Here is a 24,316-nt window from a genome sequence, read left to right as displayed (position 1 = left end):
GGGGGAAGGGAAAGAATGGTGCCTGCAGACACAATGGAAAAATAGAGTAAAGGGGTTGGACCTCAGAGGATAGGGAACACAGATGTAAATACTATTTCCCCATGTTCTGCCCTTTTCTGAGGCATGTCTAAGGTTTTAATCTGAAGGAGGGGAGGTGTTATCTTACCTGAAGAGTGGAAAAGGCAGACAAGGACATGCTTTTCCTTTCCTCCCTCAGCTGTCCTCTCTGCGCACGTCCTAAGCCTGACCAAAACTCTTCCATGAACTCCAGCCCTACCACCATCACCTACACCCATGGCCCTATTTCTTGCTTTACAATTGTGGTCACTGTGGTAATACTGCTTTTTAATTCTCCTTTTCTTGTCCCAGCTTCTGCTATTCATGTGGAAAGTAGTGTATTGCTGCTAGGTTAATTATCATTATCCAGATCTGTAGGAAACCTGTAATGCTAGAACAAAAGGTGACTACATAACATTAACTCCTGGTTGGAAGTAGGCTGTGCAGAATTAGATTCTACAGAGAAGCACTGATAGTACATCATCTCTGTATGCCTGTAATATCAACAGAGAATGCCCCCAAAAGACATAGATGTGACTACAATTCTGATTCTTCAGGTACCTGCAGGTAAGAACAACCCTGTTCATTGGTTCTTAGTCTATCAGTCTATAGCAGTCACAGCATGTCAGGTTATTCATCAAGAGAAGGAATGGAAATTCAAATAGGATGGGAAATGGCCACGTACAGGACAAATCACCACTGATAGCAAAGGAGACAGCTGAGATGTCACTATTAAATAATATCAAATGTCAAGTGAAAAACCAAATGAGTTGGGGCAATGATACTTCTGTACATAGTAAAGAAAGTCTCAAAATTTCATTTGTTCTACAGGAGTGACTATTTAGCAGTAAACAGAAATGCAATACAACAATTTGGCACAGAAAATAAAGATGACCTTCTCAGAATGAAACTACAGGAAAAATTCAGGTGGGCAAAATGCAATTATTCACACTGGAATTGGTTTAGGATATTGGGGTTTACAACTGCAACACTTCTGTCATGAAGATCATCATGGGACTCTGAGGGTGTGTCTACAGAGCAACATTATTTCGAAATAACTTAGTCTGTGTCTTCATAACAGGCAGTTTTTTTAAATAATGTCAAAATACTGTCAGGCTGGAGGACTTCTTACTCTGACCCCTGTAACCCTCATTGTATGAGGGGTAAGGGAAGTCAGAGGAAGAGTGCTCTATTTTGAAATAAGTTAAGCCATGCTGTGTAGATGCACCCTTAGTGGTCAGACTCTCCATTTCTACACTTTATCCAAAAGGCATCATCCTGAGATGCATACTGACTCTTAAGACTATGGTGGACCAAGGATGTCAGCTACTGAATAACCAGTGCCACTTCCTGTAGTACCTAATTTTGCACTAGCAAACTTCCATCTAAGTAATCACAGACTCTACTTTGCTTTTGAGAGCTGACAAGATCACAGTACACAGCAATATGGCTATGGTCCAATATATTTCATGCACCTCCTTTTAGCAAATTCAAATAACTAAGTACAGTGAATTTTAGATGTAAATGAGGGCATGTGGGCATCTAACAAATCTGTCATAGAAATGGCAACATTTTATTTCTACAAAAGTGTGGCTGCAAGTAACTATGGGAATACAAGGGAAGTCCTGTTTAATGCCCCTTTAAGAACAGGCCCTGCGGTATGGTGAGCCCTTCAGCAATACAATCATATTCTCGCAAAGAGTTCAAAGAAATCTGAAGAGTCCCACAACAAAGGCTTTATAGCCATGGATATGAAGATAATGGCTGACAACACATTTTCAGGAATATTCCTAAAATGTTATTGCAACTCTACCTTAGAAAGTTTTGAGAGAGAACTAGATGCCTTTCATCTATCAAATTCTTCATTCAAACCAGGCTATGGTTATCAATGTAATAATATTTGATGGGTGCATGTTACTCACCATTGATCGCAGAAATACAAAACAGCCATAGATGCGGTAATTTGCACAGTAGGAGTTTAGACTCTGAATGACCGAGTGAAGTTTTGTGGTGCATTTTCAGGCATGATTATGGAAGTCTTCACAGCATCTCTGTATATCACACCTTGTTACATCATATAATATCAGTCTGCAACTTCCATGATTACTAAAGTTCCCTTACTTCTTACAAATATTTTACAAAATGAAACAAAAAAATTGTCTCTCTCTCAAAATTAGAAAACTTGAAAGTCTTTACCAATATGGCTGTTTTTATAGATATCACATCATCTGGCTATGGAAGTGGTTCTTTTTCTAAGGCGGCTTTTCTTACTTTTATGTAAATTGTTGTGATTCAGATATATCTCTCTTTCCTCCATAGCATCTGAGTTTTTGAGTGGATGTGTGTATATATCTACATGAATGTATTTCTAATGTCTTCTTAATTTAGTAGCATATAGTAATATGCCTACTAGTTGTACATGTAAATTCTTTAATGACTTGAAAATCAAAAAAGAAGCCTACAAAAAAATGCAAACACAGACAACTTGTTAAGGAGGAGTATGAATGAAACACAAGCATGTAAGGACAAAATCAGAATGTCTAGGGCAGGGGTGGGTACTAAGCAGCTCATGGGCACGACTAGGTTCACCAGGATAGACTTTGGTGGGCTGCTGGTGCTTTATTTATTGTTGTGTACACAGGTACAGCCAGTTCAGTTCTCATTGGCCACAGATTGCCATTCCCAGTCAATGGGAGCTGTGGGAAGTGGTGTCTCGGTCCGCACTACTTCCTGACCTGCAGATGGACAGGTAAAAAAAGTGCCGGCAGCCCTTGGCTGCAAATGGCAAAACTGAGCCAATAGGAGCCGTTAACAGGTTTCTCAAAGTGGTTTTGCAGTGTTTTGCATGCTCTAAGGTGTTTCAACGAGAATTATATTGTTTCTTAGCTGTTACTAATTAAATGTTCATGGGTTCAATTATAATTTATATTAAGGCTTCTTTACACTGTTCTGAGTGAGTTATTCATTACTGCCCCTTTAGACAACTGAAGTAGTTTATGTAAAGAGGCCTTAGTGTAAATGAGAATCTGGCCTCTATGTGTTGAGAGAAGCTGTAAATGTGTACTACACAAAATCATTTTAATGAACTGCACTGGACGTTTCAAATAGCAGACAGATATTGCTACCAGACTTGAACAAACATGCCTATAAGACATAAAAAGACTGTCTTCTGCAGATCCACAGTCACTGGCATGAGACTTTTTCACTTTAATTCTGATCGTAGGCTGCCATCTAGTGAAAAAGGTATTAGTTACACTGTATTTTTGTCTCATTCAGAGTTTATTTTCTCAGAATTTCCAATCACAAGCTTCAAAGATCATGAATCAGACCCTGCAAATAACTACATTAGCTTTAAAATCTAGAAATGTTAAATGATATACTTTGGGTATTTGTTTTATTATCTACCTTCTTTCTTTTCCTTTAGGTTGAGCCATATGTTCAAACTATTCTCCAAAACCATGAGAGCCAGTAACTTTCTTTTTCTTTTGAATGAAAGTTTAGATTCTGATGTGTTCACAGAATCCCAGGACTTGATTTTAAGAAATCAATCAAATTTTAAATGTCAAAATAAAATCAAAAGAGAGGGCAACACTATTTTTTAACCACATGTATATATGTTTAATATTCTGTGCTTTTAAGGCAAATGAAATAATCTGAAACCAGATTGATAAGAAATAGTAATCGTACATTAGGGTCAAAGGCGGGACCTGGCACACTACAACTGAATGTAAATAAAACAGTGGACTGATTTGAAACAACAATAATAACAATTAGACGCAGGTGACTAAAGTTAGACACCTACATTCATAATACACACACAAAAGCTTTGTTGTGACACAAATAGAGTTGCTATTCATATAACACATGTGACAGAAACCCGGGGGGGGAAGGGAAAAGACAGTTACCTATTTCCTTAACTGGTGTTCTTCCAGAAGTGTTGTTCGTGTCCATTCCACCTGCCCGGAGGATCCTCTGGTCAGCCATGGCCTCATCCCCCAGCTGCCTGGAGGGGACCTGGGCCAACTGCATCTGCACCTCCCCTCCCTTCCCCAGACCCAAGTATCTGCTACTCAGCCACCCTGGAACCTGCATAGGGCATATCAAAAGAGTCTTTGAAGATGCTTTTCCCCAGAGCATGTTGGGTCAGAGGGAGCAAGAGGAGGCACAGCTATGGCTGACCCAGGGCTTTTCTGGCCAGTGTTGGGGGAGAGGCTTCTCTGGGTGGGGGTAATTTTGGCTGGCCCAGGACTTCTCTGATGGGGTACAGGCACTCAGGGCTTCTCCAGGCAGCGGGGCCTGTGGCTGACTCAGGCTCCTCTTATGGGGGGCACTTGGGGCTTCTCTGGGCGAGGGGTGGGGCATGTGACTCTGGCCATGGGGAGGGGGAGAGAAGGTGTGAGTGGAAGGAGTGGAGCTGAGGGCTAGCTTTTCCCAAAGAGGGCTCCACACCCTGCTCACACACCTATGCCTGTGACCCACCCAGGTGATTTTAAAGGGTCTGGTGGGTTTCCTTGGGCTCCTGGGCCCTTTAAAATCACCTGGGCCCCTGAGCAATTTCTTCCTTTACAACCCTCCAGACAGACCCCCACCAGTGGGCCTCAATGCAGCTGTTGACAGTGATAAATTTATGCCAGGTATGGGGAAACCCGCAGCGTGCTTCATTCATCTGGCTTACTGCTAATCTCTGCACTGTGAGCTGCAAGTCCCAAGCCTGTTCCTGCACTTCCGAGGTGAAGGGGCAATCAGGAAAGTCCTGTGTGCTGTCCTTGCCCCCAGGGCCAGATCTACAGCTCCCATTGGCTGGGAACCAAGGCCGGTAGGAGCTGGAGGGCAGTCCTGCAGGTGCAGACACCATGGAAAGCTGCCTGACCCATCAGTCTAGGGGTTGAATATGCTGGCCATTTCAGGGAGCAACACAGAACCTGCCTTAGCCCCATTTTATCACCAACCAGGAGCCACCAGAGGTATGTACTGCCCAGCTGGAGCCCACAGCCTGAACCTCCACCTGCAATTTTCCCCAAAAGACCCCTAAGATTGGACTACACACAGTTTTTGTACTGCTTTAAATATAGTAATTTAGAAACAGATACTGTTAAAGTAATACAAATATCTACTGTATGCCATTATACTGGTGTAAAAGTACTTTTACTGGTTATAGTTTACTAACCTAAATAGAATAAATGTATACATAAATTTAGGGAATAAATTATACCAGTATAAACACCTTTCTACCATATAATTGTGGGGATGGCATCACTATATCTATTTCTAAACCCCTAAATTACTTCATCGCTTTAAATGCTTTGTATAAGACTTTGACAATTCTATGTATTGATGAAAAGGAATTATAATGATGTCCACATTGTTTTACTTCAGTGTTTTTCTGTCTGCATTTCACTTAGTTGTTTTCATTTCCATAATTTCACTTGCCCTTCTTTTTCTACAAAATCCTTCTATATACACTTTGGTTTTTTGTCTTATGCTTCCTCATATTTATTGGATTAAATTTTCAACTCCTTTTCCTCTGAATGTTTTTGTTGAGATATGCACACTCATATATGTATTCCTCCCTCATCCAACATTAAAATTAAATGTAAATTGGAGGATGAACACATAGAAGTGCTGGAAGAGACCGGCTTCCCCAGGCACTGGTATAGCCTGAATCACTGGATTTACACCACCAGCCTAGCCAGCACTGATTTGATTGTTAATCTCTTCAGTGCCTCAAGAATATCAGCATATATCCAATGTGCACTTGTAGGGTATGCCTACAGAGCAGTGTTGTTTTAGAATAACTTGAGCTGGAGGACTTCTGACTCTGACTCCAGTAACCCTCAATTTGCAAGGAGTAAGGGAAGTGGATGGAAGAGTGTTCTTCCTTCGTCTTCCTGCTCTGGTGACAGTGCCAAAAGCTGAATTAAGCTATTTCAACTTCAGCTATGCAATTAACGTAGCTGAAGTTGCATAGTTTAATTCAACTTTTGTCCTGCTGCGTAGACAGGCCGATATGGCTCTAAAGACTGGTAGTGCTTATCCTGAAACTCCCATTCATGAAAATTGAGCTTTTCTTAATAGCGGTGATAATTCAAAGAGTTACATCTTTTTAAAAGAGAGAGACTGCTTGCTGTGGTGATAGTGCTGAATGTTAGGAAGATATTTAGGATGATGCAGTGGATACCCTTATCCACTGGGTCTGGGAATGGCTAGCTCACTACAAAAAAGTAATTTTCACCTTTTTTTGGTATTCTCATCTTCTCATCAGCTGTTGGGAGTGGGCCTGATCCCTGCTAATTGAATTAGCCTCATTTGCACTGGTCATCCGAATAGTAATGTAACAATCCCATCTTTACATATATCCCTGCCAAAATGAAATTTCCACTTCCCTTCAGCAGGTCCTTTGTCCTGCTCCATCCCTGTGGCAGCCTGGGTTGGCTGTCTGGCTACTTGCAGGGTGGGCAGAGTGTGTATGTGGGGGGGGGAGTGAGACTCCAACCTACCACTTTGTACTCCCCTTGTGGCTATCCTCTAAGCCACTCCAGAGCCCAGCCCATGAAATCTTATGCCCAAATAAATGTATTAGTCTTTAAGGTGCCACAGAACTCGTCGTTTGTTCTTCTTTTAGCAAACCAAAATCTCTGCAGATTTGGTAATTTAGGGTTTAGGTAATATGTACCAGGATAGTAACTAGGAGTTATAGTGGACCACAAGCTGAATATGAGTCAGCAGTGTGATGCTGTTGCAAAAAAAGCAAACATAATTCTGGGATGCATTAACAGGAGTGTTGTGAGCAAGACACGAGAAGTCATTCTTCCGCTCTACTCTGCGCTAGTTAGGCCTCAGTTGGAGTATTGTGTCCAGTTCTGGGCACCGCATTTCAAGAAGGATGTGGAAAAATTGGAGAGGGTCCAGAGAAGAGCAACAAGAATGATTAAAGGTCTAGAGAACGTGACGTATGAAGGAAGGCTGAAAGAATTGGGTTTGTTTAGTTTAGAAAAGAGAAGATTGAGGGGAGACATGATAGCCGTTTTCAGGTATCTAAAAGGGTTTCATAAGGAGGAGGGGGAAAACTTGTTCATCTTGGCCTCTGAGGATAGAACAAGAAGCAATGGGCTTAAACTGCAACAAGGGAGGTTTAGGTTGGACATTAGGAAAAAGTTCCTAACTGTCAGGGTAGTTAAACACTGGAATAAATTGCCCAGGGAGGTTGTGGAATCTCCATCTCTGGAGATATTTAAGAGTAGGTTAGATAAATGTCTATCAGGGATGGTCTAGACAGTATTTGGTCCTGCCAAGAGGCAGGGGACTGGTCTGGATGACCTCTCGAGGTCCCTTCCAGTCCTAGTATTCTATGATTCTATGGTAGCTGTGGCATGAGAGTATGGGAGTATACAGAGGCTAATGGGGAGCTATTAGTAACTTGGTGGTGATACCAGGGAATGGTACTGAGAATTAGATAGGACTAGTATCTCTTCTGGTATCAAGACACGGATGGCACTGGACTGGGGAGAGAACTGTGTTGAGGACATAATATAGAATGGGTAGTATAGGGAATTGGTGGTATTGCATCGGCAAGTGGCTGATATCAAGAAATAACCACAGGGTGGGATGAGGAAGGCATTAGCCAGGGGATGGCATTAGAGAGGGAGGGAGTGGTGTGGATGAAGGAATGGTATAGGTGAATTACTGAGGAGAGGATGATATTAGGGTCATATGTGCAAATGGCTGTAATGAGGGCAGTATTTGTCAGGGCCAGAGGTGAATGTAATTTAAATTTCTTACAGGTACTGTAATATTGCATCATGCCGGTAGGGAGGTGGGGGCTCAGGGCAAAGGGCTAGTAGGGGTTTACGTGTGGATGGAGTACGGGGTGGGCTCAGGGAAGGAGTTGTGAGGATATGGTGGGGGTTTGCAGAAGTCAGGGCTACTTAGCATGGCAGTCAGCAGCAGAGCCCCTGAGAACCCAGCTAGGAGTGTGCCACACCTCCTCCTGAGGCGAGCACCTTATCCTGTCAGCGCTTTCTTACTGGAGTGGGGCACTAGAGTGCACCAGCTTACTTTCACCTCTGGTGAGGAAGTTGGTTTCTGGGAGATATCAAAGAGAAGATGGCATTCCAAGCAGGGCCATAACAAGGGCGGGGCAAGCAAGGTGCTCACCCCCAGGCACATCATAATCAGGGGCGCAAAGCTCAATAAGTAAAAATAATAAGCTGCAAAAGTAAAGAGTGCGACGCATGCTAACCTAAGGAGAGGGGGCGAATAATTATTTTGCCCCGGCGCAAAAATACCTAATTATGGCACTGATTGCAAGGGGGTATGTCACAGGGTTCTGTAGGACAAGGATGAAAGTATTGGGAGCGGCTAGAATCAGGGAGTGAATGAAATCAGGAAAGGGGTGAGATTAGAAAGTATCTGGAAGGTATTGATAAGCATGTGGTAGTGACAAGGGAGGAGTGCTTTCAGGGTGGTATTAGGATGGTGATAGTAACAAGCATGGAGTAATATCAAGGAGGGAGAAAGGATGGGAGGAAAATCAGGTAGGTTGGAACTGATGAACATCAAGGAAGCATTGATTGTGTGATATTGACAAAGATAGTATCAGAAAAGTATTAGGCAGGGAGGGTACTGGGAATATGGCAAGGGGGTAGTATCAGGAAATGAGTAATATTGGGAGAAAGGTTATGTCACAGATAATTATTGTGACAGGGTAACATTGGGAGATAAATGAGGTGACAGTTACTGCAACAGTGAATGGGGGAGTGAATAGTAGATGAAAGGGGGAGTGTAGGGGCTGGCATTAGGTGTATCAGTGAGTGGTGGGTCTGACACTGGGGGTCTGTCTACACTGCAGAGTTTTTTTGGAAAAATGGCCATTTTTCCAAAAAAACTTCAATTACATCCACACTGTACTCGCGTTCTTTTGACAAAAATCAAAAGAACAGAGGGATTTTCCGACAGTGGTAAACCTCTTTCTATGAGGAAGAACGCCTTTTCCGAAAGAGCTCTTTTGGAAAAAGGCATGTGTGGACGTGGAAGAGGGTTTTCTTTTGAAAGAAGAGGCCTCCTGGAAATAACACAAGTGCCTTGGTGGCCACTCCGTCCAAAGTAATCACAACTCTATAGTTCGTGACTCTTGGCACCTCTTAAAGCTGCAGGCACCCTGGACAAGTCTTGTGGCAGAAAGCTGGCCCTGGAGCAGCACCCTGATCACGTGGTTCTCCCTGCCACCGGCTTCCTCACCCATGGCTCAGCCACAAGCCCCCAGATACCCTCCTGGCCCTTGCAGGGAGCATGACCAGGACCCACCAAGAGGTACCAAGCAGCGGGTACTCTCCTGGTCTGGAGTGGAGATCCTGTCCCTCCTCAAGCTGTGGGGGAGAGGAGGAAACCCTACAGGATCTCCGACGCAAAGTGGACATTTATGGCCAGATGACCAAGGCCCTGGCAGAGTGGGGACACCCACCCCGGACCTTAGAACGGGTCTGGTGTGAGGTGAAGGAGCTCCACCAGGGCTATGCGAGGGCCAGAGAACGCAGCTCACACTCCAGGGCAGGACCCCACTCCTGCCCCTACTTCAACCAGCTGCACCAGATCCTGGGGGGTGGGGAAGCCCTTTCACACACACACACACACACACACACCCTTAGTCATCGACTCCGGCCTCAAGACAGAGGAGGAGGAGAAGAAGGAGGACACAGCAACCACAGTCACACTGTCCCTGGAGCTGGTACTCATGAGCCTGGACATGTCACAGGCATCGTCTGACGCCGGGGAGGGATCTTCAGGTGAGTGCTCTCAGTTTTACACACACACACGGGGTGGGGGAGGCGGGCACAGAGGGGATGGTGTGTGAGCGTCGCTTGGCCCTCTCAGGCTGGACATCATGCTGCAGTCTATACATGTGGAACCACGTGCAGATTTATTGTGCATGATGCGGACTCAGCAGGCAGCCCTTGAGCACCTCCAGGCTCCTGCTCCCAGGCTCAGGGGAGGCCACACACACATCTGGCCCTGGGTGGGGAGAAGCCCTTCCACTGCCTGACACGGTTGGAAGCAGGCTAGCCACAAGGGCGCAGGCACAACCCCAGACACACCAAGGATCCCACACACAGCACACAGGCACACCTGCACGTGCGAGGCACCACCCACTCCAGCAGACAGCGCTGTGAGCCACAGGTGTGTGTGCCAGCCCCAGGGAAGGCCAGGCTGCTCCAGGTTCCTCTGCCACCCATGGGATCCCACAGTGACTGAACACTTCCTTTGCCTGCTTGTCCGTCGGGGGGAGGGAAGCGGGCAGCATGTTTCCCTGGGCACCTCAGGGCCCGTGTGAGGCAGGGCCTGCTGTGGAGGCCACACATAGCTTTGTTCCTGGGACATTCCCCTCCTCTGGCCCGAGGACTGTTTGTCACTGCTCACAGAGGTGGGCACGGCCTCAAGGACAGAGTCTGCATGGATGACTGACCGCCCCTCACTTTTTGTGTTCTCCAAAGAATGGGTAATTACATTTTTGGGTGTAAAAAGTACAAAAATAATAAAGCGCTGTAAAACTTAAAACAAAAATGCAGTTTTCTCCAAGTTTGCTATTTCTTTGAAATACCAGGTGCAGCTTGACGCCGACCTCCCCACAGCATTTCAAAGTGGCAGCACCACATGGAGCCAGGGGTTAGCAGGGGAGTCCTGTTGTCCTAAGGCTGTTGCTACACTTCAAAGGAGGAGGTGCCCTATTGACTAATCGACTAGTCAATTACTCAATATTTAACATCCCTAGTTGACACTGCTATGTTGGTAAGGGTGTCACTCAGTGTATTGGTGAAGAACTGGATGACAATGGATGTACTCGTAGTGCCAGTGGTATGTTGGCAGCAAGATTAAGGAAGGGAAAGCCCCAGGCTAAAGGGGCCCTGCAAAAATTCATATTTTAAATTCTCATATTTTAAATTTGTATATATATTTGTATTTTTGTTTGTTTGTTCTTGTAAGCCGCCTTGAATATTTTAAATAGGGTAAAATATTTAAATAAATAAATAAGATCTCTGGGCAACCAAAAATGCAGATGTTTTTGCAGGGTCCCCTTATCACTGGGCCCCAAGTTTCAGCCACTAAAACCGCTGCATTCTGACCCTATCTTATGGGGGGGGGAGGCGGCTCCATGTACTGCTGTTCTCATCCTCTCCCATGTTGAATTGGAGCTGCAAGTGCCGGAAACTCCATCCAAGCACTTCCCCCACCTGCAGGCTCCACTCCACAGCTCCCGTTGTCCAGCAATTGAGGCCAGCAGGAGTTTCAGGGGGTAGTGTCTGTAGGGTACCATGCAGAGTCACCTGTGCCCTCACCTGACAGCATATGGGTGAATGTTAGGGTGACAGTCGATGTACAGGGTGACAGTGGTGTGTTGGTGGGGTTACAGTGTACAGGTGAAGGGATGGTGACAGTGGATGTACGGCAGCATGACAGTGAATGTATTGGTCCCAGGGTGACACTCAGTGTGTGGGTGACAGTTTGGGTGAGAGTGGATGTATCAGGGTGACTCTCGGTGTATAGGGGAGGGGATGGTGACAGTGGATGTACACGGAATGACAGTGGTGTGTTAGTGCGGTGACCCTCAGTGTCTGGGCAGGGCCGGACTGAGCCATTCCAGTGCCCTGGGCAGACAATTTAATTGCGCCCCTGGTTGGGGGAGGGCCCAGCCCGGCCCAGCCCAGCTACCACTGCTGGCGCGCAGCCCGGGGCTACCCGAGGCGGGCCAAGCCTGGCCGTTCAGGGCCCCACGGCTGCAAGGGGAAGGGTGCTGCTGGCCGGCGCTGCGGGGGTTAATGTGGCCCCACCCTGGGTGGCCACTGCACGGTGGCTGCTGGGAGCTGCTGCAGCCCACGATCCCCATAGATTGGTGCCCCGGGCAGCTGCGTGGCTAGCCTATGCCTTAATCCAGCCCTGTGTGTGGGTGAGGGTTTGGGAGACAGTGGATGTATAGGGGCCAGGGTGATACTCAGTGTGTGGGTGAGGGTTGGGCAACAGTGGATGTATTGGGGCCGGGGTGACACTCGGTGTGTGGGTGACTGGGTGACAGTGGATGTATTAGTGTGACACTGAGTGTGTGGGTGAGGGTTTGGGTAATAATGGATGTAGACAGCAGTGCATTGACAGGCTGGGTGAATCAGGGGTGGCCTGATGGAGACAGTTTCTGAAGTTCCTTTCTGCTGGAGTCTTATGAGCTCATGGGTGTGCAGAGCGTCCGGCATGTGGTGTCCAGAGCGTCCCGCTGACCAGTCTCACACTCTCTTGACTCATTGGTCAGCAGCACTTCGGGGCTGGTTGGGAAGTAACAACTAAGGATGTGAAGTAACGGTTAATTGACTAGTTGAGTAGGCGATGGAATTTCTATCGACTACTCAACTAGTCAATAGGCACTTGCACATTTCAAAGGAGGAATTTGGAACTCCACATGTAGCCCGGGCCAGCGGGAAGTCCCGCTTACTCTGGGTTGTACGTGGTGTGCCAGCTCTGAAATGCACAAGAGTCCCCAGCAGTGGCTCTTGGGCATTTAAAGAATCAGCGCAGCATGGAGCCTGGAGACAGGAGCAGACTCAGGGTCCCCGTTGACCCCGGGCTCTATGTTGAGCTGCCGATTTAAAATGCCATGTAGAGCAGGGGTCAGTGGGGAGGCTCCCCACCTGACCGCCGGTTCAACGCAGCATTTCCCCAGAGTCCAGGGTCAGCTGGGGACTCCCTAGCTGTTCCCCGTGGAAATGCCGTGCTAGAGCCCGGGATCGCTGTGCGGTGCTGCCACTTTGAAGTACCCCCTGTTCCCACCCCTTGGCTGCCACTATCTGATAGAGACAGCAAGGGGAGGAATCCGCTAGTCTACTGATATTTGATAAGCATTTGCTTATTGGATAGTTGATTGGTCCTTTACAGCCCTGGTAAGTAGGGGTGAAGCTGCAGTTCCACTCCCCTCCACAAGAGGCAGCATCACGCAGCGACCTCCCTCCTTCCTTTCACTTCTTGGTGGCTTCCGGCTGCGCTTTTGCGCATGCGCCCTCCAACTGTTCAGCAGCCTGTGGAGCACGTGCGCGCCCCTTTCATGGGGGGGGGGAGGGCAGGTGTTACTTGAACAAGCACTCCTAGCTCGCAGCGCGTGCGGCCCACGTGGGGTGGGGATGGGTGGGGCCACGGGCGCGGTGCGCTTGGTCCTTATTGGCCTTGGGGAACAACGCCCCCCAGAGGCTGTTGCATTTCAGGGCGCGAATGCTTCGTGGATAATTGCGCCCGCGAGAGGGAGGGAGGGAGGAGGAAAACTCTATCCACCACGCATGCGCGGTCTCTGCGGCGGCTGCCCTTGAAGCGCGAGGGGCCGCCCCACGCTCAGTCGCATCGTCCTGATGTCATCGGCGCGCGCCGGAAGCGCCGCGTGTTGCCAAGATGGAGAGTAAGGGCTCGGTGGGCTCCTGCCTGGGGGTTTCTGCAGCCCCCCCCCGTTTGCCTTGCGCCTGTCCCGCGGGGGCTCTTCTCAGCCCGCCCTCGAGCGCTCCTCCGTGCGTGGCCCCGGCAGATGCGGGGGGGGGGGCCCAGTCGCGCGCAAGCGCAGGGAACGCGAAACGCCCCCCCCCCCCCCCAGCTCTCTAGGGCGGGGGCGGGTCTGCCAGACCCCGCAGTGGGGGCGGGGGGAGCGGTGCCTCTGCTGACGGGGCGTTTTGTGTTTCAGGCGTGATTTACAGCAAGCTCCCGCCGCAGGCTGCCAAGCTGCTGGATCTCCAGGTACCTCTGCTTCCCCTGAGCCTGTGCGCATGGGGCTGTGCACCTGCGATTTTTGTGTATGGCTGGCGCTGGGCGTTAACAGTGTCTGTTTCGGATCAGTCATTTGGTCCAGATCTTGTGGTTTACGGTATTTTTCCTCTCCTAAGAGAGGTTAATCAAGGCATCCTCACAGGGATCTGTAAAATTTGTATCTGCACCCGTATCCACAACGAGCTGTGGATATGCAGGGATAGAAAGCAGGATATCCAGAGATTTACAGGGCTCCAAAGATGGTCTTGGCATTGAGTTCTAGTCTTGGCATTTTGTCCAGAGTCATTCAGTAAGCACAAAATAGTTTCCACTTTGATTAGCAACTTATTCTCAGAGCTTCAGTGCTCCCAAGTTGATCTGTGCAGGCAAGACCCTGCACCTATGTGGAGTCTGGTTAGAGACAATGGACCTCAAATCAGGCCCTGGGCCCTAATTTTTTCTTACATTTACTGGGGGGGGAGGGAGTCATCCTGAATAATTATGCCTAATGATTTGAATGTCATTGGCTCTTCTCCTACCTGCTCTCTGAGAGTCAAATTTGGAGCCTCATAAACTTCATTGTGTTTTAGTGAATAATGCATCATGTTACAATGTTGGGTAAACTGGCCTGTCTTTTTTTCATAACAGCTGGTGGTGTATGTTTAAAGGAAACTTTCAGGAAATAACTTCTACATATCCCTGAAAGTAATGTTTTCTATTTGAAACAAGATTCTTAAAAATCTGTGGACACTTCAGGGGAGACACTTTTTTACTTTTCTTGCACAAATTATGGTCTTATCTGTATTTTACTTTTCATATTAGGACATTCCTATGAGAATGTTGGCTCTTAACAGAGAAAATTTGGAATTGTATAGCTAAATTTTTTAGTGGCATATGAACTCTTGCCTTTAAGTAATTTGTTTTAAGTCAGATTTGTCTGATTATTGATAGATGACTTATTTGTAGGGCCCTACTAATTTCATGGTCGATTTCGTGGTCACAGGATTTAAAAATTAGTACATTTCATTATTTCAAATATTTAAATCTGAAATTCTACAGTGTTGTAATTGTAGGGGTCCTGACCCAAAAAGTAGTTATGTGGGTGGGAGGGTCACAAAGTTATTGGAGGTTGAGGTTAAGTTATTGGAGGTGGAGGTATAATCACAGAATACTAGAACTGGAAGGGAACTCGAGAGGTTAAGTCCAGTTCCCTGCTCTCCTAGCAGGATCAAGCACCATCTGGATCACCTCTGACATATATCTGTCTAACCTGGTCTTAAATATCGCCAATGATAGAAATTCCACAACCTTCGTAGGCAATTTATTCCAGTGCTTAACCACCCTGACAGGAGGTGTGGTTTTTTTACTTCTATCCTTCCTTCTGCGCTGCTGTTGGTGTGGTGCTACCTTCAGAGGTGAACAGCTGGAGAAAGGTAGGTGCTGGCCAGGAGTCCAGCTCTGAAAGCAGAGCTGCCAGCAGCAATAGTGTAGAAGTAAGAATGGCAAAAGGTATTTTTGCCCTCACTGCTGCCTGCAGAGCTGGGACCTCAGACAGCAACCACCATTCTTTGGCCACCCAGCTCTGAAAGCGGCAGTGCACAAGTAAGGATGGCATGGTGCCCAGTCAATAGCTGCTGTTCTCCAGCCACCTAGCTCTGAAACTGGGAGCACAGAAATAAGGTTTGGTAATACCATTATGCCACACCCTGAAATATCCTTCCACGCCTCCTACAATTCCCTTTTGTATCAGGACCCCCAATTTGTGAAATGCTTGTCTTTCCTGTGAACTGTGTATCAGGGTAGGGCTGTTAAAATGAGTTTATTCACGTAAACGTGTAGCTGCTGAAATTTTCAACAATCATAGGTTATCATGCAGGGGGCCAGTCAGCTCCTGACTATCTTCCCCTCCACTGTGCTGCTGCCACTGTATCAGAGGATGCAGCATGGGCAGGGACAGGCAGCTCCATGTGAGCTGGTATGTGCAAGGTAGCCAGCTTCAGAGCCAGCTCCCCACACTTGCTGGCTTCCGCCTCCGTCCATCCCCTCTTCCGTGCATTGCTGCTTCTGTATCAGAGGCAGAAGCTTGGCAGTTGGGCTGTTGTAACCATCCACTTTAACCAATGAGCCCGGGCTCATCAGTTAACTGTGTAAACAGCTACACTTTCACATCCCTAGTTCAGGGTAGGGTAAAAGCACACTAAAGACCAGATTGCATAGTCCATGATGCATTTTTCATAGCCATAAATTTGGTAGGGTCGTACATACTTGAACTGAGTAACTTCACTTCTGTAAGTTATCTAATGTCTCTGCAATAATTGTCTTATAACTAACAACTAATGAATAGATTTCCATGTCCCAAAAAATAGTCAGATAGCACTGATATGGCACCCTTTTAGCCTTTTCAGAGAAGAGAATGTTGGGATGGTTATGGGTCACTAAATTACTGCCCTAATTCTAGAATTGGTTCCCTAATTTAAGGATTTTGAAGCACTTTGGTGGGTCAGTGTGGAAATGTTTCTAGAATATTAGTTTTCTGCTGATATTAAAATTTAGTATGTATTTAATAGCAGTACCGACTACTGATGAGACAGCTAGTCAGTGATATTCTTAACTTCAACTTTTTTGTTTTGTTTTTGGAGCCTCAAGGATCAAAGGAGGCAGAAGCTTTTGTAAATGCTTTTCTGAAGCGTAGTATGCCACGACTGAAAGATGAAGCCATCCAGGATAAGCTAACCCGAAAAGCTGTAGTTCTAGAGCATTGTCCTAGAAGAAGGAAAAAGGAAAAACGGAAGAAAGCAAAAGGGTTTTCTGCCAAACAAAGGAGAGAAATGCGACTCTTTGAAATTAAACCAGAACAGCAAAAGTAAGAACTTCAAAGGCTTTCTTTCTGTAAGTTATCAGTAAAAGTTAAAAGCTTCTTAAAAGTAGTGTACAGGCAGTCCCCGGGTTACGTACAAGATAGGGACTGTAGGTTTGTTCTTAAGTTGAATCTGTATGTAAGTCGGAACTGGCGTCCAGATTCAGCCGTTGCTGAAACTGACCGCCAGTTCTGACTTACATACAGAATCAACTTAAGAACCCCAAGCGTCCCCAAGTCAGCTGCTGCTGAAACTGATCAGCAGCTGATTCCAGGAAGCCCGGGGCAGAGCAACTCTGCCTCGGGCTTCCTGTAGTCAGCGCTGGTCAGTTTCAGCAGCGGCTGAATCAGGATGCCTGGGACAGAGCAGCTGGGGTGCTGCTGGGTTGCTCCAGGAGCGCCGCTCCTCGGCACTACTGGACCAACCCAGCAGCACCCCATCTGCTCTGCCCCAGGCATCCTGATTCAGCCGCTGCTGAAACTGACCAGCAGCGGCTGAATCAGGACCAGAGCAGCTGGGGTGCTGCTGGGTTGGACCAGTAGCGCCCAGAGCGGCGCTGCGGGACCAACCGGCAGCACCCCAGCTGCTCTGCCACAGGCATCTGGAGAAAAGCCTAGTCTGCTGCGGGGGGGGGGGGGGGGGGGGGGGGCGCGTACTAGCTGCGCCCCCCCCACCCCAGCAGACCAGGAAGATACGGGCGGCGGACAAAGATGCACCGCGGTCCCGCCGCCTGGGTCCTCCGCGGCTTTGCTCCCCGTCTCCCTGGTCTGCTGGAGACCAGCAGACCAGGGAGACGGGGAGCAAAGCCTCTGAGGACGCTGGCAGCGGGACAGCCGCGGGGCGTCTGGGCTGTCCCGCTGCCGGCTTCCCCCGCGGCTTTGCAAAGCCTCGGGGAAGCCGGCAGCGGAGCAGCCCAGGCGCGCCTGGGGTACCCCGCTGCCCGAGCCCCACCCCCCGCCGCCCCCCCCGCGACTTTGCAAAGCGCGGGGAAGCCGGCAGCGGAGCAGTCCAGGCGCGCCTGGGGTGCCTCGCTGCCCGAGCCCGGCTTCCCCGCGCTTTGCAAAGCCGCGCTGGGGGGGGGGGGGGGGGGGGCTTGGGCAGCGGGGCTGCCCCGCTGCCCGAACCCCTCCGCGGCTTTGCTCTGCATCTTCCTGGTCTACAGACCAGGGAGACGCAGAGCAAAGCCCCAGAGTACACGGGCGGCAGGACCGCGAGGACATAAGTCGGATCCGCGTAAGTCGGGGACTGCCTGTACATGCAGCAGCATGTATGTATTGGTGTTAACAGTTATTAATTAGAAGAACTTTTAATCTTTTGTTCAGATAATTTCATTCTCTGTTTGTCATGACACTTGCAATGCAAGGACAGTTTTGTTTTGTTTTTTTTATTAATATTTTACAGCTATCTACTGTGCACTGTGAAAATCATTAGCATTGCTGCCTTTCTGTGCTTGTAAATCTTGATATGGTGAGAAGTCAATATCAAATTACTATATGGGGCCACAGATCTCTAGTAAGATTAGAATGACAGTGACCAGACTTAGTATCTCACAGTGCATTAAATGCTCTTATTAAAATGCATTCACTTTACTTCATTTCCCAACTATGGTTGCAAACAGAACAGTAGTTTCTAAGCATGTAAAATGTACGTGCATTTTTTAGAGAGAACCTTATTTTGGAACGTTATATAGCTAATGACTTCATGGGATACTCATAGTAACAAGTTCTAACTTTGCATGTATATTGTAGTTTGTTTAGTAGTTGTATCTTGCAGACCTCTGTAAAGATATTGTATATTCTGTCTTGTCTCGTGCTGACTATTGTAGATATGAGTTGTTTCTGCCGTTGCATGAACTCTGGAAACAGTACATCAGGGATCTGTGTAATGGGCTCAGACCAGATGCGTAAGTTGAGTTTATTTTAAAAAATTTAAGATTGGTCTTTCAAAGACTATTGTAGTATAATCACAATTATAAAACATGTTGTATATTTTTGTACATACAAATATGTACTGACTTTTAACACCATAAACAAATTTCTTGTAAATCAGTTTTTAACTTATGTATTTTTTTTAAGACAACCACAGATGATCCAGGCCAAATTGCTAAAAGCTGATCTCCATGGAGCTATTGTTACAGGTATTACTTTTTTTTGTTCCTTTTTTGTAGACTTCTTCCAAAGTCCTGTGGGGTGACAGTCACCTTACACTTTATATTGTAGTCTTAGTATTTATGTAAACTCTCCAAATGTTATCTATTTTGGAGTAGGGATGTAAGCGACTAGTTGACTACCCAGTAAGCCACTACTCAGCTAGTCGCTCCTTCCCCCCACCTGCTGCCTCTGTATCAGAGGTAGGAAAAGTGGGGAGTAGGAGCCGGTGCTGGGGGAGCTGGCTGAAAAGCCAGTTTCCCCCACACTGTCTCCATGGTGGGACAGGGGAGGCAGAGGCTCGGGGAGTGGGGGGAGGGAAATGGCGCAAGCCGAGACCGAAGCAGTCCCAGCTTATGCTGGGTCCCAGACACTGCACCTCTGCCTTTTAAATATAGTAAGAGCCCTGCAGGGACTCAAGCAGTGGGGAACCTGGGGCAAGCAAGGACTCCAGCAGTCCCCACTCACGCTGGGTCCCAACTGCTGCATCCCTGCCTTGAGGTACAGCAGTCAGGACCGGGGGAAGCAGGGACTGCTTGAGTCCCCAGTCTCACCAGGCTCCCTGCTGTGCCTCTGCCTTTTAAATGTAGTTAAGAGCTGTGGGCTACTTGATTAGCTGATTAATCGAAATTTAACATTCCTGCTTTAGGGTCACATATTCAGACCACGTTATTTGACCTACTACCCTTCCCAGACTTACCTGCTATAGTTCCTTTAAGTACTTCTGGAAACTCTTCTTTGTTAGAATTCATTGTTAATATGCACAGCCACCAATACCTGTGTGATTGCTACTAGTATCAGTTTGACTTTATACTAGAATTCGATATATTCATTCTGAATTACTATCTACCTTTTAAAATTATGGTGCTACAAAATGGATTACTAATTAAATATGTTTTTGTTTTCAAATTTGACTGAGTTATCTGTTTTGTTTTTTTAAGTAACTAAATCAAAATGTCCCTCTTATGTTGGGATCACGGGAATTATTCTACAGGAAATGAAGCATATTTTCAAAATTATCACTAAAGAAGACAAATTAAAAGGTATGTAGTACAAGTTTTCAGTATCTTTCATATTTTGAGTAGTCAGAAATACTGTTCTTGCATACTACTCATCTGCTGCTTTCTTTGTATGCCCAAATGACAGTGTAGGCTATATAATACTTATTAATCAGAATTATGCAACTATGTTCTTGTCAAACAGAATTCTTACCAGAGCAGAACAGCCATGGGCAGATTGGCTTTGTGGAAAATAGCAAAATATATATGGAATGTTTATCTGTCACTTTTGATGCTCTTTCTGAAATACTTACAGGATGTTTGAAAACATTGGACGCTCTTAAGCATTGGAATTATTGAATTAAGGCCTTTTAAAACTTGGTCATGCCAAATACCAGAACTTTGAAGGACAGAGATTTTCAGTAGTACTTAACTGACAACTTTTTTTTTCTCTTTAACTTTCAGTTATTCCCAAGCTTAACAATGTATTTAGCTTGGAGGTTGATGGCTTTATTTCCCACATCTATGGTAGCAAGTTCCAGCTTAGAGCAAGTGAGCGTTCTGCAAAGAAGTTCAAAGCAAAAGGAACTATTGATCTATGACTTTAAGGAAATTCGAAGAGATTGGGGCTATGCTCATAAACTGAAAACCAAGTTTAAAAACGTGGACTTCTACATCTTCTTCTAAAAAATTTCTTTATACAGAAGTATGAATTACAAGAAAAATTTAAATTGCATCTATTTTATGTATGGGGGAGGGTTTGCAGTAATGTGTCAATATTTCATTTCTTGAAAAATAGAATAACATTTTTCATCCTTTTTTATAGTAAACTATTTGATTCACATCTCTTTATTTAAAAAAAAAAATCCTTTTCCAATTATTGCTTCACTTAATGTAAGTTTTTGGTTTTGTTGTTTTAGTGTATATAATAGATTTCAATTTACTTATTTGCAGATAAATCATACTGTGAAGCATGTTACTTGGAAAATGGATGAATCCCAATTCCTGTTGTTAAAGGATGTCTCTGACTTATTTCATGGACAGACAGGGTTACATAGAGGAAGTCTTCCATACATCTTACAGTGCTTGTAAGAAGACTGTAGAAGATTTAAGGCTTCTACACTATGATCACTGTTTGGTGGTATAAATATCTGATATACATGATATAATTTTTATTAGTTAAATTTTATACAGTTGCTTTAAACTATTTTTTTCTATACCAGGAGCAGCTCTTTCAACTGATCAGTTTCACATTGACCTATGTGTTCTTATGTATACACACACCAGTGCTTACAAACAATATACAGATGAGGGAAGCATAAATGTATAGATAAGATTGGAGCAGTCTTTCTAGCTGCAAAGAATGAAACTATAGCCTGTCTCTCTCACTGTGGTGGGACTTGACTCAAGAAATTTAAAGAAGTGGCTACTCTGCCAGATTACCCATTTTGGCTGTCTTGCATTTGGAAACTGCAGAGATCCCTTTAAAATAATAGGACGCTTGTAGATTTCACTGTGAAATAGAATATAACATTCACAGGGGAAGGGTTTACTCAATCCTTTTTCCACCTTCCTCCAAGTCCTCTGATTCTTTTTAAAAACTCCAAATACTATATGGAGACCCCTCTGTTTTGAATCTGACAATTATTAAATCAGATTGCTCTTCCCTCACAGCCATCCTAGTGTGGCAAACAAGACCTAGTCAGCGACTCCTCCTGATGGCCTTTTAAGGTTCATATGTGAGAGAATATTTAAAGGGGGGAATAAATTTAACACTCCTAAAAGCAGTGCTGAGAGTAAGTTTTGTAATGCAAAGCTTCTTTATTGGTGTACTTTGCCTATGTTGAGGAAATGAAAGGAATATCCTTATACATTTTGCCCAAGAATTGCAATTTATTTTTCAAAGACTACTGTGCTGAAACGGTTTAAAAAAATTGAACATAGGCTTATGTTGTAGTAAAAAGAAAGACAATATTAAACTAGTCAAGATTTTGAAGAGCACCTCTGAAAACAGAAAATGTCTTTGTAGGTAAAATTCTCAATGCATAAAATCTTCCCTTTCCAACCCTAATATTTTGATATGTATTTATTGTATATAATGTGCAGATGTTTGCACCATTAATGTGTTTTGTATGTGGTTCTCTGGATTTTAATGTGAGTTTGTTTAATAGGTAAGAGAAGAAACATCCTTCCAATAACTGAGCTTTTTCAGTCAGACTCTGGAGTAAAGGGTTCCTTCCCAACACCCTATAATCTCCTCTTTGAAATAGCATATAATCTTGTGCCAGGGAAATTACTAAATGCTCAAATCTGTGGTGCTGCTACATAACTACCCTCTAAAGAATGCTTCAGAGTGCTTTCATCTTCTTGAAGACCAACTGAAAAACAGTGAATTTCCTATCTCTCGTTGCTCTGGAGTTCCTCTCCTTCCTAAGATTCTTATAGTATGTAGTGATCCCTGGGGAAAGGGCAGGGATCAGTGTTCATGTCCCACTCTCCATTAGTGCCTGGGCCTAGCCAGGAAAACCAATTATCTAACTAGTGGACCAAATCGATGATGAATTCCAATCACGTGCACCCTGAGACGTTGTACATATGCTGAGGATTACAATGGATGAGAAGCTGGATGGGTCACAGTGACTGTTAACAGTGTTGCCAAGAAAGCTAGTGGTATATTAGGCTGTATTGGTGGGAGCATTGCCAGCACATTGAGGGAAGTGATTATTCCCCTCTCTTCAGCACTGGAGAGGCCATACCTAGTGTACTGCATCCAATTTTGGGCCCCCTATCACAGAATACATGTGGATAAACTGAAGAGAGTCCAGCGGAGATAAATGAAAATGATTAGGGGGCAGGAGCACATAACTTGAGAAGCTGAAGGAACCTGTCTTATTTAGTCTGCAGAAGAGAAGTGTGTATGGGGGATTTGGTAGCAGTCTTCAATTACCTGAAGGGCGGGGGGGGCAGTTCCAAAAAGGATGGAACTAAGCTATGTGAATCTATGCCTCAGTGATGGCAGAGGACAGAATAAGAGCAATGGTCTCTAGCTCAGGGAGGGAGGTCCCACACTACAGTGTGGGAGGTCTGGGTTGGCTATCAGGAAAGAAAATCACTAGGAAGGTGATAAAGTACTGGCTAGGGAGGTGGTGGAATCTCCATCCTTACGTTTTTACAGTCCAGTTCGACAAAGCTGGGGCTAAGTTGATTTAGTTGGGGTTGGTCCTGCTTTGAGAAGGGGTTGGACTAGATGATCTCCTGAAGCCTATGATTCTAACTCCTTGTGGGAACAGTCATATCTGCTCTCAGCCTTCCTGGCTTGTTTGTCCTAGCAAAAGCTGTTAGAAAAAGAACAGGCTGAACCAGAGGTGACTGGGGTAATAGGGTACTTTTATTGTTGATACTCATTTGGTCTCGGATCCCTCCTCCCTGGGATATGAGCAGTGTTCCCTCTAAGCTGTGTGGCAGCACAGCTTCATGGGTGATTAATCAGTCCTGCTCGGTCAGAAGCTCAGGGCTCTGTGCACAGAACTTACTGACTGGATACAGCTGTGTGCTCATCTATCCTGAGCACGCAGGGAAGGAGGAATTAAAACAAGTCTGTAAATCCTAGAAGTAGGGTATTCCTGTGCCATGCTCCACTAACATGGTTGCAACTACCAAGACCCCTTATTTGACCCTTACACCCCCCCAACATAAGCTATTTTAGATAATCTCATTGTAATAGACAGGAGGAGTGCTGACCAGCCACTAAGAGGTTAAACTCAGATAGCTAGTAAAGGTGTTGGCTGGGGAGGGGCTGGGAGAACCAATCGAGATAGTGTTGAAATTTGGATTGGATATAGATTCCTTGTCTGCTTTGTGGGAGAGAGAAACCAGGAGTTGACACACAGAATGGTTTAAACCCAGACAGGGCTACTGTGTCTCCAAGGAATTTGGGGCATGGCAATGGGCCAAACAAAGAGAAAATTAGAAGCAAGTAAAAGGAAAAATGAATCTAGTCGTGTTCTGGGTGATTTTTCTTTATTTTTGTGGTTTGGTTTGAACTGCTCTATGTGAATCTATGCCTCCCCTCCCTATTTACGACCTTGCATTGTGCCCAGAGACTTTTCTCTGTGTTTTAATTTGTTTTCCTTAGTTGTTCTGTAACATCTAGCAACCAAGTATGCTTTTTCAAGTTTCTTTTGTTTTATAATAAAAATCACTTTTTTTTAAGGTGGTGATTTGATTCTTATGTCCTGAAAGGGCTGTTTCTGTGTGAATCTACATACTTCAGACTGAAGGGTCAGCTACCAGAGACTGCAGCTTGTTTTTCTCTCTTTTTTTTTTTTTTAAGTTCTTTGGGGGCAAAAGAGCTTACGGTACCCCGGGGGGTAGGGGAGGTTCAAGGGTTCACCCCTAGTTTTAGGGATAAAATTACTTGATGGTACTAGCAATTCTCCGAAATCTGTGTATTGTGCTTCTGCAGGGAAGTTTTGGATAACCAGCGCCTGTAGAG

At 45.6% G+C, this 24,316-nt stretch overlaps 1 protein-coding gene across 2 annotated transcripts; it reads left to right on the top strand.

Annotated features, from left to right (window-relative positions):
• The first annotated feature begins 13,329 nt into the window (after positions 1-13,329).
• On the top strand, positions 13,330-24,033 carry POP4 (POP4 ribonuclease P/MRP subunit). 2 transcript variants are annotated; one of them, XM_075940184.1, is made up of 7 exons: positions 13,330-13,480; positions 13,757-13,809; positions 16,458-16,681; positions 18,502-18,579; positions 18,752-18,813; positions 19,765-19,866; positions 20,776-24,033. In XM_075940184.1, exons 1-7 carry the CDS (start codon positions 13,474-13,476, stop codon positions 20,814-20,816), a joined length of 567 nt encoding a protein of 188 aa, XP_075796299.1. In that variant the 5' UTR covers positions 13,330-13,473; the 3' UTR covers positions 20,817-24,033. The 2 variants fall into 2 exon arrangements, with proteins under 2 accessions (XP_075796299.1, XP_075796298.1); XM_075940183.1 differs by lacking the exon at positions 20,776-24,033 and adding an exon at positions 20,287-20,503 and having other exon boundaries at positions 13,331-13,480.
• Positions 24,034-24,316: the final 283 nt, after the last annotated feature.

Source organism: Pelodiscus sinensis, chromosome 12 (assembly GCF_049634645.1).
Source record: "Pelodiscus sinensis isolate JC-2024 chromosome 12, ASM4963464v1, whole genome shotgun sequence".
Taxonomy (NCBI): domain Eukaryota; kingdom Metazoa; phylum Chordata; order Testudines; family Trionychidae; genus Pelodiscus; species Pelodiscus sinensis.
The sequence above is the reverse complement of the archived record's forward strand: the minus strand, read 5'-3'. Positions and strand labels throughout refer to the sequence as shown.